Source organism: Anolis carolinensis, unplaced genomic scaffold, assembly GCF_035594765.1.
Source record: "Anolis carolinensis isolate JA03-04 unplaced genomic scaffold, rAnoCar3.1.pri scaffold_10, whole genome shotgun sequence".
Lineage (NCBI taxonomy): Eukaryota > Metazoa > Chordata > Lepidosauria > Squamata > Dactyloidae > Anolis > Anolis carolinensis.
In genome coordinates this window covers 2,066,634-2,088,285 of record NW_026943821.1, presented here as the reverse complement: position 1 = coordinate 2,088,285, position 21,652 = coordinate 2,066,634, and the positions used below count along the sequence as shown (strand labels likewise).

At 43.0% G+C, this 21,652-nt stretch overlaps 3 protein-coding genes across 3 annotated transcripts; 2 read left to right on the top strand and 1 right to left on the bottom strand.

The window, feature by feature from the left end:
* The first annotated feature begins 200 nt into the window (after window positions 1–200).
* cxcr3 (C-X-C motif chemokine receptor 3) lies at window positions 201–2,499 on the top strand. Its single transcript, XM_008123303.3, has one exon. It carries the CDS (start codon window positions 213–215, stop codon window positions 1,305–1,307), a length of 1,095 nt encoding a protein of 364 aa, XP_008121510.2. The 5' UTR covers window positions 201–212; the 3' UTR covers window positions 1,308–2,499.
* Window positions 2,500–6,540: 4,041 nt separating this feature from the next.
* Window positions 6,541–9,021, top strand: LOC100566266 (C-X-C chemokine receptor type 3-2). Its single transcript, XM_062962497.1, has one exon. The coding sequence runs from the start codon at window positions 6,541–6,543 to the stop codon at window positions 7,654–7,656; it is 1,116 nt and encodes a 371-aa protein (XP_062818567.1). The 3' UTR covers window positions 7,657–9,021.
* Window positions 9,022–10,862: 1,841 nt separating this feature from the next.
* On the bottom strand, window positions 10,863–20,809 carry LOC100566067 (trypsin-3). The gene is made up of 5 exons (XM_062962495.1): window positions 20,654–20,809; window positions 17,585–17,759; window positions 14,477–14,736; window positions 12,590–12,726; window positions 10,863–11,113 (listed from the first exon to the last, which is right to left on the bottom strand). The coding sequence occupies exons 1-5, from the start codon at window positions 20,691–20,693 to the stop codon at window positions 10,964–10,966; spliced, it is 762 nt and encodes a 253-aa protein (XP_062818565.1). The 5' UTR covers window positions 20,694–20,809; the 3' UTR covers window positions 10,863–10,963.
* Between the last annotated feature and the right edge of the window lie 843 nt (window positions 20,810–21,652).

The following is a 21,652-nucleotide window of genomic DNA, read 5'->3' as shown; positions in this document are numbered from 1 at the left end:
AGTAGTAATACAGCATCAGCCACTGGAGATAAAAAGGTATGAAACCCAAATATTTAGTGGTAACAAATCAGCATTTCCAAGGGTTGCTAAGCAGGCTGATTTTCCTTCTTATGAAACATCTTTATCAGAGTCAAACTGGAAACACTGCACAACAGATTCATGTAATTGTCTAAAACAGTGCTGTCTTTTTGTTTCAGGATGGAGACGATGCCATGGTCTTAACCAGTGGGGACCTCTTTGACTTAGTCGGCAACTCCTCCGACGGCTATTACGATTACGACAACTGGACCGACGCCTGCTGCTCGTCCTCCTCCGTTTGCAACTCCAACGCGACCCAGGGCTTCTCTGGCAGCTTCCTGCCCGCTTTCTACAGCTTGATCTGCCTCTTAGGCTTGTGGGGCAACGGGATGGTCATCGCGGTCTTGCTGCGTGCCAAGGAGGCTCTGGCCGGGACGGACGTCTTCCTCTTCAACCTGGCCGTGGCCGACATCCTCCTGGTGCTGACCCTCCCTTTTTGGGCCGTCCAGGAGGCCCGCGGATGGGTCTTCGGCACCTTCCTGTGCCGCGTGGTGGGCGGTGCCTTCAAGATCAACTTCTTCGCCAGCATCTTCTTCTTGGTCTGCATCAGCCTGGACCGCTACCTCTCCATTGTCTGTGTCGTCCGCATGTACAGGCGCAGCAAGGCCTCCGCCGTCCACCTCACCGCCGTGGCCGTCTGGGTCGCGTGCCTCCTCCTCACCGTGCCGGACTTTGTCTACCTGTCTGCCGAGTATGACTCACGCCAAAAGTCCACCTCCTGCTCGCTGGTCTTCCCGCCGGATTCGGCCACGCAGTGGAAAGTGGGCCTGAGCCTCTTCAACCAAGTGGGCACCTTCTTCCTGCCCTTGCTGGCCATGGGCTACTGCTACGCCCACATCGTCTTCACCCTGTTGCTGTCCAAGGGTTTCCGAAAGCACAAGGCCATGCGGGTCATCTTGGCCGTGGTGGGCGCCTTCTTCCTCTGCTGGCTGCCGTACCATTCAATCCAGTTCGCCACCACTTTCCTCAAACTGGACTGCGCTTGGCAGGAGAGGCTGGAGGTGGCCGAAGTGGTGGCCACCGCCTTGGGCTTCTTCCACTGCTGCCTCAACCCGCTCCTCTACGCCTTCATGGGCGTCAAGTTCCAGCACCGGTACCTGGAGCTGCTCCAAAAGCTGGGCTGCGTCAATCACGGGTTCGTGGCCAGGTATAGCAGGCAGGGCTCGGCCCTCCGGAGGGAGTCCACCTGGTCCGAAAGCACCGAAACCACCTATTCCGGAGGCTTCTAGGGCATTTTGCAGAACAGCTGCCTCCTGCTAGGCGTTTCCATCCGTATCCGTATTGCCCAAAGTGAGCTTCTGCTCTGGTTTCACTCTGGACTTTAAAAGGACCAAATCCAAGGGATGCAGCTGAATTCAGCCTATGTGGCCTTCCAAATAACAACAACAACAATAATAACAGAGGCACAACTATGTGGCCCAAATGATTCATTGGAACTTATTCACTTCACTTTCTTATTTCACTTCACTTTATTTCTTAATTAGTCGCTCTCCACCAGAGTGCTCTGAGCGACTTACAATTTAAAATATCATTCCACAATAGAAAACATTCATCATAAAAACATTCAACCTAAAAAACATTCAACAGTGACTATTTGGCAAATTAGATCTGATTTACTTAAATGCACAACCAAACAGCCTCAAGTACCACCTGTCAGCAGCAAAGAACTGGTGGGATCACAAACCTGCAAAAGTATTGGAAAATGAGCACGCAAAGATACTGTGGGACTTTTGAATCCAGACTGACAAAGTTCTGGAACACAACACACCAGACATCACAGTTGTGGAAAATAAAGGTTTGGATCATTGATGTCGCCATCCCAGGTGACAGTCGCATTGACGAAAAACAACAGGAAAAACTCAGCCGCTTTCAGGACCTCAAGACTGAACTTCAAAGACTCTGGCAGAAACCAGTGCAGGTGGTCCCGGTGGTGATGGGCACACTAGGTGCTGTGCCAAAAGATCTTAGCCGGCATTTGGAAACAATAGGCATTGACAAAAGTATGATCTGCCAACTGCAAAAGGCCACCCGACTGGGATCGGCACGCATGATCCGAAAATACATCACACAGTCCTAGGCACTTGGGAAGTGTTCGACTTGTGATTTTGTGATACGAAATCCAGCATATCTATCTTGTTTGCTGTGTCATACAATAAAACAATAACAGCAATAGCAACAGCAACATCAGCAGCAACAATATGATGGACTACCAATGCTGGACTACAACTCTTGTATGATTAATATTACAGTAGAGTCTCGCTTATCCAACGTAAACAGGCCAGAAGAACGTTGGATAAGCGAATATGTTGGATAGTAAGGAGGGATTAAGGAAAAGCCTATTAAACATCTAATTAGGTTATGATTTTACAAATTAAGCACCAAAACATTATGTTGTACAACAAATTTGACAGAAAAGGTAGTTCAATACACAGTAATGCTATGCAGTAATTACTGTATTTACCAAAATATCACAATATATTGAAAACATTGACTACAAAGATGGTTTGGATAATCCAGAATGTTGGATAAGTGAGACTCTACTGTAACAATATTGATAATATTAACAATATTAACAATATTAATGCGAGGGTTATCCAGAAAGTAGATTACGTTTTGGAATTACATTAGTTTTATGTAAAGATTCAAAAACATTCAACCTACTGGTGCCTCAATTAATGTAATTTTATTAGTACAGTAGAGTTTCACTTATCCAACATTCTGGATTATCCAATGCATTTTTGTAGTCAATGTCTTCAATACATCGTGATATTTTGGTGCTAAATTCATAAATAAAGTAATTACTACATAGCATTACTGCATATCGAACTACTTTTTCTGTCCAATTTGTTGAATAACATGATGTTTTGGTGCTTAATGTGTAAAATCATAACCTAATTTGATGTTTAATAGGCTTTTCCTTAATCCTTCCTTACTATCCAACATATTCGCTTATCCAACGTTCTGCCGGCCCGTTTATGTTGGATAAGTGAGACTCTACTGTAAAAATGAACAAAGTATAGGAGAAAACATTTACCATATGCAGTTGAAAGCCAGACCCAAATACCACTTCTCAACATAGTTGTCATCCAAATCTAGGCACTTATCATAGCGATGAATGAGCTTGGCAACTCCTTCCCCACAAAACTCTGCCACTTGTGTCCTCAAAACGTATAGGAGAAAACATTTACCATATGCAGGTGAAAGCCAGACCCAAATACCACTTCTCAACATAGTCGCCATTCAAATCTAGGCACATCATAGCCATGAATGAGCTTGGAAACTCCTTCCCCACAAAACTCTGCCGCCGAGCGCCGGTTGCCACCCACTGCCCCGATCGGCCACCCGGCTGACCTGGAGGACCTCTGTCTTGCCAGGATTTAATTTCAGCTTTTTCACCCTCATCCAGTGCGACACCCTTGTTGTCCAGTGTAGAATTGATACGGCTCAATGTTAAGAATGTGTTGTATTATGCCTATTTTCTGCTGTAAATATGCTTTTTAAAAAATAAAAATAAAAATAAAAATCCAGATAAAATGGTCCTGGAATGAAATCAAAACCAACCCACGGGCTGCCTTCATGGGTTCAAGCGTTAAAAGGAAAGCCTGGGAACTTGCTGGGATTTCAATCTGTCACATCCAAAAGTTATCATATTAAGGGCGCATCTGCACTGCAGAATTAATGCAGTTCGAACCCACGGTTCATTGCTATGGAATGATGGGAGATGAAGTTTAGCAAGGGCCCTTTCTGCCAAAGGAGTGCCAACTGCAACTCCCATGACTGATAGATATCATATTAAGGGTGCATCTGCACTGCAGAATTAATGCAAATCGAGCCCATAGCTCATTGCTACGGAATGATGGGAGTTGTAGTTTAGCAAGGGCCCTCTCTACCAAAGGAGCGCCAACTGCAACTCCCATGACTGATAGATATCATATTAAGGGTGCATCTGCACTGCAGAATTAATGCAAATCGAGCCCATAGCTCATTGCTAAGGAATGATGGGAGTTATAGTTTAGCAAGGGCCCTCTTTGCCAAAGGAGTGCCAACTACAACTTCCATGATTGAAAGATATCATATTAAGGGTGCATCTACACTGCAGAATTAATGCAAATTGAGCCCACAGCTCATTGCTACGGAATGATGGGAGTTGTAGTTTAGCAAGGGTCCTCTCTACCAAAGGAGTGCCAACTACAACTCCCATGATTGAAAGATATCATATTAAGGGTGCATCTGCACTGCAGAATTAATGCAAATTGAGCCCACAGCTCATTGCTACGGAATGATGGGAGTTGTAGTTTAGCAAGGGCCCTCTCTACCAAAGGAGCGCCAACTGCAACTCCCATGACTCAAAGATATCATATTAAGGGCGCATCTGCACTGCAGAATTAATGCAAATCGAGCCCACAGCTCATTGCTAAGGAATGATGGGAGTTATAGTTTAGCAAGGGCCCTCTTTGCCAAAGGAGTGCCAACTACAACTTCCATGATTGAAAGATATCATATTAAGGGTGCATCTACACTGCAGAATGAATGCAAATTGAGCCCACAGCTCATTGCTACGGAATGATGGGAGTTGTAGTTTAGCAAGGGTCCTCTCTACCAAAGGAGTGCCAACTACAACTCCCATGATTGAAAGATATCATATTAAGGGTGCATCTGCACTGCAGAATTAATGCAAATCGAGCCCACAGCTCATTGCTAAGGAATGATGGGAGTTATAGTTTAGCAAGGGCCCTCTTTGCCAAAGGAGTGCCAACTACAACTTCCATGATTGAAAGATATCATATTAAGGGTGCATCTACACTGCAGAATGAATGCAAATTGAGCCCACAGCTCATTGCTACGGAATGATGGGAGTTGTAGTTTAGCAAGGGTCCTCTCTACCAAAGGAGTGCCAACTACAACTCCCATGATTGAAAGATATCATATTAAGGGTGCATCTGCACTGCAGAATTAATGCAAATTGAGCCCATAGCTCATTGCTACGGAATGATGGGAGTTGTAGTTTAGCAAGGGTCCTCTCTACCAAAGGAGTGCCAACTACAACTCCCATGATTGAAAGATATCATATTAAGGGTGCATCTGCACTGCAGAATTAATGCAAATTGAGCCCATAGCTCATTGCTACGGAATGATGGGAGTTGTAGTTTAGCAAGGGTCCTCTCTACCAAAGGAGTGCCAACTACAACTCCCATGATTGAAAGATATCTTATTAAGGGTGCATCTGCACTGCAGAATGAATGCAAATCGAGCCCACACCTTGTCTGATATTACGCTTCACTTCCCCATTTGGGCCTGTTTCACAAAGCACCAGTTTCCCCTTTTGCTTCCTTTCCTATTCCTTCCATCGTAGGCAAGGTTTTGGAGTCCGATTCGGAACAAGTGCCTTGCTCTGTGTCCTCATTTGCGGCCAAAAAGGAGAAAGTGGCCGAAAGCAGACTTTCCTCCTATAACCTGCAAGGAATGGTCCGGGGACAAAGATGACAACTACCTTTTCCTGGGGTCTCGATTATATCAATTTTGAGGTATGTCCTCCCTTTCTGGCAAAAATCATTTAAATGTGTTTTTATTTATTTATTATTATTTATTAGCGACATTTATATCCCGCCCTTCTCACCCTGAAGGAGACTCAGGGCGGTTTACAAGTATATATACATACAATATATTATATTATACTGTATTGTAATATTCTTAGTAATATTGCATGTAATATAAATATACAATTATAATAGTAAATTATAATTATTATTACATTTTATCTTAGGTCTCTATCTATACAGTCCTCTCCAGGCATCTTCTAGAGCAGTGATGGCCAACTTATGACACGCGTGTCAGCACTGACACGCCTAGCCATTTTTGCTGACACTCTGCCGCATGCAGATTGATTGGGTGACTATGTCTTTTGTGGCCAAATTTGGTGTGATTTGGTCCAGAGGTTTTGTTGTTTACTCCATGGGAGTTATGCACATTACATTTATATATATATAGGTTCTGCTCCGGCAGGAAGGTGACGGCGCTCCATGCAGTCATGCCAGTGGCCACATGACCTTGGAGGTGTCTACGGACAACGCCGGCTCTTCAGCTTAGAAATGGAGATGAGCACCAACCCCCAGAGTCAGACATGACTGGACTTAACGTCAGGGGAAAACCTTTACCTATACACATAGAACCGAGACAGAGACAGACGCAGAGGCAATTTAACCTTCTCCTGAGGGGATGTTCGATTCTGGCCACAGGGGGGAGCAGCTGTTTCATCATCCACTGTGACGGCACTTCCTCATTCCAATGTAGTAAATTAGTTAAATTTGCCTCCCCACTTTATAAGTGGTACCTTATTTCCTACTTGATAGAGGAAACTATCTTTCGGGTTGCTAGGTCAGCAATGAGCAGGGGCTATTTATTTTATTTTTTTAATTGACAGGTGCTCACCCCGCCACAGGCTGGCCTCGAACTCATGACTTCATGGTCTACCTGTATATATATTTGACTTGTTTTACTGCAGTCTCGGTTCCATTTCGCCTTGACCCGTTTGCGCTTTCTCCTTCCCAGTTCCCTTCGGATCTCCCGGACATCAACCCCGGGGCCTTCCCTTGCACCCAGAGCGAGGTGGGCTCCTTTGCCCGCTCCTTCGGCCCGGCCGTCTTCTCGGTGTCCTTCCTGCTGGGCCTGGTGGGCAACGGCTTGGTCCTGGCCGTCCTCTCCTCCCGCCGCTGCCCGTGGCTCCTGGCTGACCGCTTCCTCTTCCAGTTGGCCGTGGCCGACCTGCTCCTGGTGCTGGTCCTTCCTTTCCGGGCCACCCAGTTCTCCCAGTCGTGGGCCTTTGGGGAGCCCTTTTGCAAGCTGGTGGGGGCCCTCTCCGCCATGAGCAGCTACAGCACGGCCTTCCTCTTGGCCTGCGTGACCCTCGAGCGCTACCTGGCCATTGTCCACTCCCTCCAACCACGGTGGACACCTCATGGAGCCTTGCTGGCCTCCACCTTGCTGTGGGCCGCCTCCATCGCCCTCTCTGTCGTGGAGCTCCACTTCCGAACCGTGTCCTACGTCTCCCAAGCCGGGGCCGTCGTGTGCCACTTGGGGTTCGACGCCCGGGACGCCAACACGTGGCGGTTGTCCCTCCGCTTGGTCTCCTTCCTCCTTGGCTTCCTCTTCCCGGTCGCGGTCATGGTCTACTGCTACGTCCGCATGTTGGTCAAGCTCCGGCAGCTCTTCTTCCGCGTGACGGCCTTGCGGCTCCTTTCCGTGATTCTGCTTCTCTTCGTCCTCTGCTGGGGTCCCTTCCACGGATTCGTCTTGGTGGACAGCCTCCAGCGCCTGGGACACGTGGGCCGCGATTGCGCCAAGGAGAAGATCCTGGACTTCGGTCTCCTCTTCACCGAGAGCGTGGGCCTCGTCCACTCCTGTCTCAACCCCTTGGTTTACGCTTTCGTGGGAGCCAAGTTCCGGAAGGAGCTCTCCGGATTGTTCCGGGATTGGCGGCAGTGTCGGCGGCAACAACAAATAGCCCCAAGCCCGGTGGGCAGCGGGCGGGAGACCGAGTTCAGCGTGGCCCAAATGGCAGACTATTCCGTCATGATGTGAGAGTCTCACAATACACTCTGGGCAGGGCCGGTCCAACAATGAGGCAAATTAAGCAATCGCTTGGGGCGCAAAACTTACGGGGGCGCAGTTGAGACTGCTTTTTCCGTTGATTTCTTGTAAAACAATGTAGAATGAATATTGGGAGTTGTAATTTCACTAAGGTTATATGTGTACAGTGGAATGAATCTTGGAGTTGTAGTTTCACTAAGGGTGCAGGTACACTGTGGAATGAATATTGGGATTTGTAATTTCACTAGGCATGCATCTACACTGTGGAATGAATCTTTGGAAGTGTAATTTCACTAAGGATGAATCTATACTGTAGAATAACTGTTGGGAGTTGTAGTTCCACTAGGGCTGTGCCTACAATGTAGAATGAATATTGGGAGTTGTAATTTCACTAAGGTTATATGTGTACAGTGGAATGAATCTTGGAGTTGTAGTTTCACTAAGGGTGCAGGTACACTGTGGAATGAATCTTGGGATTTGTAGTTTCACCAGGCATACATCTGTGGAATGAATCTTGGGAGTAGTAATTTCACTAAGGATGAATCTATATTGTAGAATAAAGCTTGGGAGTTGTAGTTCCACTAGGAGTGCATCTATACTGTAGAATGAATCTTGGGAGTTGTAGTTCCACCAAGGATGCGTCTATACTGTAGAATGAATGCAATTTTCTACCACTTTAAACACGCTGGATCCATGCTATGGGAAAGAGACTCTTTGAGCAGAAAAAAAGGTCAACGCCTTGTGGAACTACAACTCCCATGTTTTCATTGTCAGAGCGCGCGGTTTGGATAAGCACACATGCAGCGGAAGATCAACGAAGAATCACTGGCACCAATAACGAGGCTGAAGCCTATTTGGCTATCTACAAAAGGTTTACTAACAAACGGAAAACTCTCAAGACGATATATACAGACAGAGTGCAGAGAGGCAGAGAGCAGAGAGAGAACAGATAACACAGGGAGCTATTTATAACCACCTCTGCTGTCTGATGCAATACACAGTTAACTCTTTACACACTGGCATAGTGGACAGCAGACAGTGCGTGATGCAATCTCCAGTTCACATTGCATCACTATAACTCAATTACATTTAAACAACTCTATATACAATCATTCCCACTTCAACATTCATAGCATGAAGCCGTGGCGCTCAGGTGGGCATCAAACTGCATTCATTCCACAGCGTAGATGCACCTTATGTCTTAAGTGATGCGGACTTGAAATCCCTGCACCTGCCGGCCTTCCTGGTTTGGGATCTGTAGTATTCTCACGTGAGTTTCCCATTAATGCCAAGGGATTTGATGTTGCCAAACTAGCACAGGGTTGTATGTTCCCCGAGTCCCTGCTGGGAGATGCTGGCGGGGTAGAATAATAATAATAATTATTATTATTATTATTATTATTATTATTATTATTATTATGTTGGAAACCTGGTTCTAGTGTCCTTTGTCAGAGAAGGCGAAAAGCCTTGTCAAACTACATCTCTCATATTCCATTGCATTGAGCCAGGTCGGTTAAAAGGCGATCAGACTGCATTGGTTCCAGAAAGACAGATGAGCCAAACACTTTGTTTTTTCTCCGTCCGGCCACCTCCCTCCCTTTGTGCCTTTGTTGCATTTTGCGACACACAGCTTCACAGGTAGTTGCAAAACAGCCAACGCTTGCACTACGTGTCACTCTTACTGGAATTACCTTGACGATGGTTTCCTGTCTTGGTGAGAGGCATTTCTTTGCAAGCTCGCACACTTTTTCTCGAAAAAAGGTTTGCCCATCTTGCAACCTTGCCTGGATGGGACGCTGTGGTTTTGAGGCACTGGATTCGAGCAGCACGGCTTTGGTTCCACCTGTGTTGATGTTTGATTCTTTCTTGTTTTGAGCAGCTTTACCCGAAGCTCTGGATTTTACAAGGGCCTTAGCATTGGACGGTTGTGTTGTTAAAGTGCCAAGTATGGAACCCTGCGCAGACGGGGAAGCCTTAGCATTGAACAGTTGTGTTGTTAAAGTGTCAAGTATGGAACCCTGCGCAGATGGGGAAGCCTTAGCATTGAACGGTTGTGTTGTTAAAGTGTCAAGTATGGAACCCTGCGCAGACGGGGAAGCCTTAGCATTGAACGGTTGTGTTGTTAAAGTGTCAAGTATGGAACCCTGCGCAGACGGGGAAGCCTTAGCATTGGACGGCTGTGTTGTTAAAGTGTCAAGTATGGAACCCTGCGCAGACGGGGAAGCCTTAGCATTGGACGGTTGTGTTGTTAAAGTGTCAAGTATGGAACCCTGCTCAGATGAGGAAGCCTTAGCATTGGACGGTTGTGTTGTTAAAGTGCGAAGTATGGAACCCTGCGCAGACGGGGAAGCCTTAGCATTGAACGGTTGTGTTGTTAAAGTGTCAAGTATGGAACCCTGCGCAGACGGGGAAGCCTTAGCATTGAACGGTTGTGTTGTTAAAGTGTCAAGTATGGAACCCTGCTCAGATGAGGAAGCCTTAGCATTGGACGGTTGTGTTGTTAAAGTGCAAAGTATGGAACCCTGCGCAGACGGGGAAGCCTTAGCATTGAACGGTTGTGTTGTTAAAGTGCGAAGTATGGAACCCTGCGCAGACGGGGAAGCCTTAGCATTGAACGGTTGTGTTGTTAAAGTGTCAAGTATGGAACCCTGCTCAGATGAGGAAGCCTTAGCATTGGACGGTTGTGTTGTTAAAGTGCAAAGTATGGAACCCTGCGCAGACGGGGAAGCCTTAGCATTGAACGGTTGTGTTGTTAAAGTGCGAAGTATGGAACCCTGCGCAGACGGGGAAGCCTTAGCATTGAACGGTTGTGTTGTTAAAGTGTCAAGTATGGAACCCTGCTCAGATGAGGAAGCCTTAGCATTGGACGGTTGTGTTGTTAAAGTGCGAAGTATGGAACCCTGCGCAGACGGGGAAGCCTTAGCATTGAACGGTTGTGTTGTTAAAGTGTCAAGTATGGAACCCTGCGCAGACGGGGAAGCCTTAGCATTGGACGGCTGTGTTGTTAAAGGGAATTAAGCTTTGAAAGTGGTATCAAATGGCATTCGTTTTGCAATGGAGATGTCACCCAGAAAATGGAAAGACCTTGCAAAACTTCAACTCCCAGGATTCCATAGTCGTCATTCATGGCAGTCCAAGCAGTGCCAAGCTGCATTCATGCTACAGTGGCGACGCACTCAATAAAACACATAAACACACACGTTTTCCCCTTATTTATTTTCAGCGCGAGCTTTGTTTCTTTCCAACGAGAGGGATATTTCTGGGAAAACAGGGGTGCATTTGAACCGCAATGTTAACCTCAGTTGTTGGCCAGCACTTCCTCTATCCAGGCTTTGTAGTTGCACACGGGAGCATACACGCCAGGGTAGCCTTTCTGGGCACAACCGATGCCCCAGGACACCACGCCGGTCAGTTTTCCATTGCACACCAATGGCCCCCCGGAGTCTCCCTACAATGAAAGCAAAACAACATGGATTTAGAAAAGTCTGACCTTTCCGAGATCATAACCTTTTAGAGAAGAGCCAAAGGTCCCTTTGAGTAGAATCTTCTCAAGTGGTATACGATAGAGATGTGCACAATTTTTTTTCCTTCATTCCTTCGTGCTGTCATTTTGTTTTGACTATTCTACATATATGTACACAAAATGAATGACAACGTTTTTGTAGGAAACGAGAGGTGAGACAAAAATGAAAGCTGCACAGTCATCGTGCTTGCTTTTGTTTTCCTTTAATTTCGGTCCCGTAACAATAAGCAGGAACTGACAGAAGGTTGCTTTCCCATTAGAGCTGATGTATACCAATCGGTGTTAATAATAATATTAATATAAATAACAATAGCTACTCTGGGACCCTAAGCTGAGTCTGAGAGAGGACTGCCTCCCCATTACATCTGATGTGAGCCAATGAGTCATAATAATAATAATAATAATAATAATAATAATAATTATTATTATTATTATTATTATTAAGACTCATTGGCTATCTATCTATCTTGTTTGCTGTGTCATATCTATCTTGTTTGCTGTGTCATAATAAAATTATTATTATTATTATTATTATTATTATTATTATTATTATTATTATTATTATTATTATTGTGCAACAATAGACATTGACAAAATCACGATCTGCCAACTGCAAAAGGCCACCCTACTGGGATCTGCAGCATCATCCGAAAATACATCACACAGTCCTAGACACTTGGGAAGTGTTCGACTTGTGATTCTGTGATACGAAATCCAGCATGTCTATCTTCTTTGCAGTGTCATACAATAATAATAATAATAATAATAATAATAATAATAATAATAATAATAATAATAATATGTGTGTGTGTGTACCTCTACTTCACTATCCCTGTATCAATATTTTCCTCGCTTTAATTATACATATCACTTATAACACAATAAAAATATTTTTTTAAAAGATTATAAATGGTTAATATAGCTGTGTGGAAGGGCCTTGAGTCTACACTGCCATATAATCCAGTTCAAATCAGATATTCTGTATTTTATAGGCAGTGTGAAAGAGACCTGATTGAAGCGGCCCTGGGCGCCATTAGATGGCTGAGTGAGTTGCTAGGAGACAAAGTGGGCGGAGCTTAGCCCTCTAACTGGCAGCAATGGGAAAAAATTATTCCTTTCCCTCTAATTAGGACTTTATTTTTCTTGGGTTTTTTGATGTCTAAACACAGCGGGGATGACCATGTCTTTTGTGGCCAAGTTTCGTGGTTTTTGGGTGTTTAGTTTCACTGTTTACTTTAAGGCAGAAATGGTCAGAACATTTTTGTATATATAGATTAGATAAAAATGTTTTGACCATTTCTAATTTAAAGTAAACAGTGAAACTACAGACTCAAAACTCACGAAACCTGGCCACAAAAGACATGGTCTCTATTTATCCCAGTTCACCTAGTTCCTTCTTACCTGGCAAGAGTCTTTGCCGCCCTCGGTGTATCCGGCGCAGAACATGTTTGAAGTGATGCGTCCTGGATAGGCAGCATGGCAGGTGGACTCTGATAGGATGGGCACATCTAGGCATTGCAAAGCATCCGGATACTCAACTGGAAGGAAGAAAGACTCAGCTCAAGCTACGATTTCAAAGACAAAGTCAAGCTTAGATTTGATAAATCCTTGCAATTTACTCCTAGTTCATAATGCTTCAAACATAGGTTTAATAGGCTTTTTCTTAATCCTTCCTTATTATCCAAGATTTTTGCTTCTCCAATGTTCTGCCGGCCCGTTTATCTTGGATACGTGAGACTCTACTGTACGTGTAATTTATGAATGTTTTAATCTAACTTAATTTTAAATTGAATTGAAATGTTATTGTAATTGTTTATGTGTGTATTTTATATTTGTAAGCTGCCCGGAGTCCCCTTATTGGGTGAGAAGGGCGGGGTAGAAATACTGTAATAATAATAATAAATAACAACGTGACGTGGATTGACTACAAAAAGGCCTTTGACTCACTCCCACACAGCTGGATCATCAAGTGCCTGGACGCCATTGTGATTTGTAAAAACATTGGCACCTTCATTGAAAACATGATGGAGCACTGGAAAACTGAACTGTTTGTTGGAAATGAAAGCTATGGACTTGTCAACATCAGAAGAGGAATTTTCCAGGGAGATTCATTGTCCCCTCTGCTTTTCATTATTGCCATGATCCCTCTGTCAACAATCTTACAAAAAACAAATCTCGGATATCAAACATCTAAGAAATCTCACAAAATTTCACATCTGATGTACATGGATGACCTGAAGCTGTATGGGAAAACGGAAACGGAAATCCAGTCTCTGACTAACACTGTCCGAATTTTTAGCACGGATATCAGCATGGAGTTTGGTTTGGACAAATGTTCGACAGTGGCATTGAAGAAGGGAAAAATCATTGAAAGTGAGGGCATAAATATGACTAATGGCCAAATGGTAAAGAAAAGGGTTTGGATTATTGATGTCACCATCCCAGGTGACAGTCGAATTGGTGAAAAACAGGAAAAACTCAGCCACTATCAGGAACTTCACTTCACTTCACTTTATTTCTTGATTAGTCGCTCTCCACCAGAGTGCTCCGAGCGACTAACAATTTAAAATATCATTCCACAATATAAAAACATTCAACATAAAAACATTCAACAGTGACTATTTGGCAAGATCAGATTTACTTAAATGCACAACCAAACAGCCAAGGAACTCAAGATTGAACTTCAAAGACTCTGGCAGAAACCAGTGCAGGTGGTCCCAGTGGTGATGGGCACATTGGGTGCCGTGCCAAAAGATCTCAGCCGGCATTTGGAAACAATAGACATTGACAAAATTACGATCTGCCAACTGCAAAAGGCCACCCTACTGGGATCTGCATGCATCATCCGAAAATACATCACACAGTCCTAGACACTTGGGAAGTGTTCGACTTGTGGTTTTGTGATACAAAATCCAGCATGTCTATCTTGTTTGCTGTGTCATAATAATAATAATAATAATAATAATAATAATAATAATAATAATAATACATCACACAGCCCTAGACACTTGGGAAGTGTTCGACTTGTGATTTTGTGATACGAAATCCAGCATATCTATCTTGTTTGCTGTGTCAGACTATGTCGTTGTGTCAATAATAATAATAATAATTTGATTGCAAAAGCAAGGGAAGAAATGCATTGTTTGTCCTGAAAGGCACTACATCATACCCGTATGTGCCTCTAATCACAGAAGATTCTCAGGCTGGAGCTGGGTCTACACTGATCACATAACACAGTTTCGAACTGCAATATATGTTGGTGTAGATGGGTCTTGGAACTAGCCTTACCGCCCGCTGTCTGCAGGTTGCCCCATCCGGAGACGACGCACTGGGTGCCAACAATTGGGCAGGTGGGCGAAATTTCAATGGGTTGGACAAAGGCATTGAATGTGACCGGTTGGGCCAGCTTGATGAGCATGAAGTCGTTGTCGATGTTGCGGGAGTTGTACTGGGGGTGCGGGATGGCCTTCTCCACCTGGATGTGCTGCTCGGTGCCCTCCTCGCTCAGGGTGTTGTGCTCGCCCAAGTGTGCAACGAGTGTGCGAGGGCTGGAAAGGAAGCGGAACAAGAAGATGAATCACGGCTGGCATCTTGTGCATATTGTGACCCATTTGCGCACCATTATTTATTTATTTACAGCATTTATATTCTGCCCTTCTTTCTCACCCCGAAGGGGACTCAGGGAGGATCACATTACACATATAGGCAAACATCCAATGTCTTTTTAACATAGAACAAAGACAAACAAACATAGGCTCCGAGCGGGGCTCGAACTCATGACCTCCTGGTCAGAGTGATTCATTGCAGTTAATTGCACTGGCTTGCTCTCCCGCCTGCGCCACAGCCCGGGCCCGGGCACTATGCCTTGGTGTGCATCATGTGACAATATAGAACACACACTTAGATGTGCGATAACACATTTGTGCAATGAAGCGAAGTTGTGCAAATGTGATATATTAAAAAAAGAATATTAAAAGAAAGAAAGAAAAGGATACTAGGAAATCAAAAACAAAATAATTTTCTCTCTTTTATTTCTAGCATTACTATCCTTTTTTACTTTACTTTTCTTTTCAACTTAACACTAAACGTTGATAAGTAAATCATTTGATTGGACTAAACAATCTACTATCTAGAGTCTTCTGCTCCTTTTTAGTACAATGGAAACTGTAAATGCTGTTTAATCTATATATAAAAAAAATTGTTCTGTCCATTTCTACCTTAATAAAAACAGCGAAACTACAAAACCCAGAACCTCGAAACTTGGCAACTAAACACATGGTCCTCCCCGCTGTGTTTAGACAACAAAACCAAAACACAATTCGAAGTCCATGTCCCTCAAAATCCCAAAATCCAAAAATAGCTATGTGCGCATGCGCGACATGGCCCCTGCCCCCACCCTTGGAAGACATACGGGTATTTCAGCAGCGCGCAAGCAGCCCAACCACCGTGACAGACAGCTTGCCTCATGCTTTCCCCATCTCAGGCATCCAAAAACTAATTGATGAGGGACAATCGGACATTTGCGAATGCGCCCGGGGGGGACAACACTCTGAAAACAGGTGAATTGCACACAGGAAACAAATAAAGCCAGCTAACACATCCCAACAAAAGAGTCACCCAGGCAGGATCAGCCAAGCTTTAAAGCTGCAAGGCCATTACATGCTAATCATTCTGGCTAATTGCAGCATTCATACTTGCCCCCAACAGACAAAAAAACAAACAAACAGAAATATTATATATTAACAAGCTTTAGGAAACAATATCCCCTAAAGCGCAGCATGTTAAAGCGCTGAGCTGCTGAACTTGTGGACCCAAAGGTCGCAGGTTCGCATTGGGGAAGCGCAGTGAGCCCCCACTGTTAGCCCAAGCTTCTACCAACACAGAAGTTAGAAAACATGCCAATGTGAGTAGATCAATAGGTACCGCTCCAGCAGGTGGGTAACGGCGTTCCATGCAGTCATGCCAGTGGCCACATGACCTTGAAGGTGTCTATGGACAACGCCGGCTCTTTGGCTTAGAAATGCAGATGAGCACCAACTCCCAGAGTCAGACACAACTGGACTTAATGTCAGGGGAAAACATTTACCTTTAACCTTAACTACTACCAATTCCTCAATACTTTATTTCCCAGACCACCAGACTTCGCCACAGCAACGCGTGGCCGGGCACAGCTAGAATATACATAATATTTTGGATACTTTGGACTTCCTTTCTACTCTATCATTTCTTTTTCTTATTTATTTCTCTAAAGCTATCTATATTTTATTATTGTAGTGAAAAATCTGAATAAAGAATATTAAAAAAAGAACACACTCTTAGATGGGCGATGTCACATTTGTGCAACGAAGCGAAGTTGTGCAAATGTGATATAACACAGGAATGACTTTTCTTGGGTGCATCTACACCGTCAAATGGATGCAGTTCGACACTTCTTTAACTGCCGTGGCTCACTGCTATGGAAACTATAACTCCCAGGATTCCATCAAATTGAGCCATAGCAGTTCAAGTGGCATCAAACTGCATTCATTCCACAGTGTAGATCAGGGGTCCCCAAACTAAGGCCCGGGGGCCGGATGTGGCCCTCCGAAGTCATTTACCTGGCCCCTGCCCTCAGTTTTATAATATAATATATTGTATATACAAATAATATTGATAATAATATTATAATGTAATACAATATAACATTAATAATAGTACCATATAATAATATTAATTATATATTCTATATTACATATAATATTACTAATAATATTACAGTATTGTGGTATAGTTCAATATAGTAATATATAATGCTAATATTGTGCTATGCTAATAATATAATATATTGTATGTATGTATAATTTGTAACCCACTCTGGGTCCCCTTTGGGGTGAGAAGGGTGTGATACAAATGTAGTAAATAAATGCAGTAAATAAATAATAAATAAATTTTAGACTTAGGCTCACTCAAAGTCTGAAATGACTTGAAGGCACACAACAACAACAACAACAACAACAACAACAACAACAACAACCCTAACTTGACTATCTCATTGGCCAGAAGCAGGACCACACTTCCCATTGAAATCCTGATAAATGTATGTTGGTTAAAATTGTTTTTATTTTTAAATATTGTATTGTTTTTTCATTGTTCTTCTTCTTGTTGTTGTTGTTTTTGCACACATATGCAGTGTGCATCGAAATTTGTTTGTATTTTTTTCAAATGATAATCTGGCCCCTCAACAGTCTGAAGGATTGTGGACCGGCCCTCGGCTTAAAAAGTTTGGGGACCCCTGGTCTAGATGATGCACTCTTGTTGTCTTTGCAAAAACTTGTGAGCATGCTTTGGAGACTTCAAAAAAAAAAAAGAAAAAAAAAAGGGAGTTGGCCAAGAACGATGCCCGTGTGTTGTACTCACTTTTTGTAGCAATGAGCGGCCGAAATGATCCAACGTTCATTGATCAAGGATGCGCCGCACCACCGGTAGCCGGGCCCATATGTGAGGAAGACTTGCCAAGGCTGGGAGTGAGGTGGGCACTCGTAGCCCCCAATGATCTTATCATCATCTTCATATCCTCTTTGGGGTGCAGCCGCTGCAGGAATGGAAACAGGGGTCAAGGAATTCTAGAGTTGGAAGGGACCCCCAAAGGCCATCCAGTCCAACCCCTTTCTGCCATACAAAGAGACACAATCCAAGCCATCCCAACAGATAGCCATCTAGTCTCTGCTTAAAGAGCACCATAGCATCATAGCATTAGAAGGGACCTCCAAAGGCCACCTAGTCCAACCCTTTTCTGCCAGACGGCAGAGAAGGATACCCAATTTGACTACCAGGTAGTCTATATTCCACTAGAGTTGGGTCTCCCAAAGGCCATCTAAACCAACCCAATGGATATAATCAAGCTTGTGGATACTTAGGTTCCAATATATATATAGCATTAGCATAGCATTAGAAGGGACCTCCAAAGGCCACCTAGTCCAATCCTATATATATATATAATATAATCAAGCTTGTGGATACTTAGGTTCCAATATATATATATATATATATATATATATATATATATATATAGGAACCTAAGTATCCACAAGCTTCATTATATCCATTGGGTTGGTTTAGATGGCCTTTGGGAGACCCAACTCTAGTGGAATATAGACTACCTGGTAGTCAAATAGGGTATCCTTCTCTGCCGTCTGGCAGAAAAGGGTTGGACTAGGTGGCCTTTGGAGGTCCCTTCTAATGCTATGCTAATGCTGTGTGTGTGTGTGTGTGTGTGTGTGTGTATATATATACATACACACACACACACACACACACACACACAGTAGTTCTCACTTATCCAAGCTAAACGGGCCGGCAGAAGCTTGGATAAGCGAATATCTTGGATAATAAGGAGAGATTAAGGAAAAGCCTATTAAACATCAAATTAGGTTATGATTTTACAAATTAAGCACCAAAACATCATGTTACACAACAAATTTGATAGAAAAAGTAGTTCAATATGCAGTAATGCTATGTTGTAATTACTGTATTTACGAATTTAGCACCAAAATATCACGATATATTGAAAACATTGACTACAAAAATGGCTTGGATAATCCAGAAACTTGGATAAGCAAGGCTTGGATAAGTGAGACTCTACTGTATATGTAAATTTATATACAGTAGAGTCTCACTTATCCAACACTCACTTATCCAATGTTCTGGATTATCCAACGCATTTTTGTAGTCAATGTTTTCATGATATTTTGGTGCTAAATTCGTAAATACAGTAATTACTACATAGCAGTAATGTGTAATGAACTACTCTTTCTGTCAAATTTGTTGTATAACATGATGTTTTGGCACTTAATTTGTAAAATCATAACCTATTTTGATGTTTAATAGGCTTTTTTTTATTCCCTCCTTATTATCCAACATATTCGCTTATCCAACGTTCTGCCGGCCCGTTTATGTTGGATAAGTGAGGCTCTACTGTATATGCGATATCAAAGTAAAAATTGCAACAATCGCCTTTTAGAATTTATTTTTGAATCCAAGCGGACTCTTAACAGATCTGGAATTCCGGAATCCAAAATCCTCTACATGGCTGAGAGAGTGGCCCCTTGGCTTCTTGATAGTCCAATGGACACAAGTTTTACTGCTAAGATTGTGTAAAAGGTATCTATCGAAGATGCATGAATGTCATGCTTAGACTTGGGTTTTGTATTGCAAGGTTTAAAGGAAATTATTCCAAAATCAGAACCAAACCCATCGTCTTACAACACCCAGAATTCACCTGCTCCTCAACTTGGTTAAGGGTGCGTCTACACTGTGCAGTTTGACACCACTTTAACTGTGCTGGATCCATGCAATATAAAGCAGGGTATAAATAATACGGAGCCCCCGGTGGCGCAGTGTGTTAAAGCGCTGAGCTGCTGAACTTGCAGACCGAAAAGTCAGAGGTTTTAATCCGGGGAGCGGAGTGAGCTCCCGCTGTCAGCTCCAGCTTCTGCCAACCTAGCAGTTCGAAAACATGTAAAGATGAGTAGATCAATAGGTACTGCTCTGGCGGGAAGATAATGGCGCTCCATGCAGTCATGCCAGTGGCCACATGACCTTGGAGGTGTCTATGGACAACGCCGGCTATTTGGCTTAGAAATAGAGATGCACACCAACCCCCAGAGTCTGACAAATTATTTACCTTAATAAATAATAATAATAATAATAACAATAACAATAATAGTACAGTAGAGTCTCACTTATCCAACGTTCTGGATTATCCAACGTATTTTTGTAGTCAATGTTTTCAATATATCATGATATTTTGGTGCTAAATTCGTAAATACAGTAATTGCTACATAGCATTACTGCGGATTGAACTACTTTTTCTGCCAAATTTGTTGTAGAACAGGATGTTTTGGGGCTTCATTTGTAAAATCATAATCTAACTTGATGTTTAATAGGCTTTTCCTTAATCCCTCCTTATTATCCAACATATTCGCTTATCCAACATTCTGCCGGCCCTTTTATGTTGGATAAGTGAGACTCTACTGTAATAATGTAATGTCTTTTCTCAAGCTCTTGAGCCTTCTATTTGTTTATTTATGTATTTGTTTATTTGTTTATTACATCACTTCTATCCTGCCCTTTTCACCCCCGAAGGGGGACTCAGAACGGCTTACAATATAAAACATAAAAAACACATATATAATATACTTCCAATGCATTTCATTGCAGTTTTAAATTAATTAGATTAAAATATTCATAAAAATATGCATTCAGGCGCATTCCGAGTCCGAGCCGGGACTGTCACTATATCATATCTTTATAATCATAAAACTGGTTCTGAGTTGTAGTGCGAGCTTCAACTCTTAGGATCCAATAGCATGGAGCCATTGGCGCTAAACTGATTTCAAACTGCATTAAATCTACAATGTAGATGCACCCCGAGGCTGAAGGAACCTCCGATGGACGGCGAGGTCAAGGAGAGGAGGAAGGCATTACCTGCGGCGCCGAAAAGAATTGTGAAGAGGATGAGCTCCATGGCGTTGCTGATGTAGACCAACCGTTGCTGGCCACCCTTGGCCTTTTTATAGCCACATTAGCCAACCATCACCGAGCCTTGTCTTTTGCAGCTGCTGAGAAACCAGGCCCGAAATAGAAAGAACAACCCCCTTATCTGGATTTTGAAGGATCTGTTGGTCAATCCCAGCTGCCTTGTTCCCTGGTGGCATTTGGAATTTGGAAATAACCCAACACCAAAAGTAGACAATAGCACTATTGAATTCCAGACAGGAATCAATCAGGGGCAGCTAACGACTCTGAACAAAGCCCAGGCCAGGATGTGAGGCTTGGAAGGCCATTTAATGCTAACAAAGGTGATTAATTACAACATTCACACTGGCCTCCAATAATAATAATAATAATAATAATAATAATAATAATAATAATAATAATAATAATAAATCAATACAAGAAAACCGCACTACAAACTAGAGCTGACAGCTGGCGCAACAAAACATGGCATGGAAAGTTTCTTGACAAAATTGAAGGAAAAGCCGTGCCAAAAGATCTCAGCCAGCATTTGGAAACAATAAACATTGACAAAATCACGATCTGCCAACTGCAAAAGGCCACCCTACTGGGATCTGCACGTATCATCCGAAAATACATCACACAGTCCTAGACACTTGGGAAGTGTTCGACTTGTGATTTTGTGATATGAAATCTAGCATATCTATCTTGTTTGCTGTGTCATACAATATAGTAGTAGTAGTAGTAATAATAATAATAATAATAATAATAATAATAATAATAATAATTTAAAAAAATCCGAAAATACATCACACAGTCTTAGACACTTGGGAAGTGTTCGACTTGTGATTTTGTGATACGAAATCCAGCATGTCTATCTTGTTTGCTGTGTCATACAATAAAATAATAATAATAATAATAATAATAATAATAATAATAATAATAATAATAACTTTATTTATACCCTGC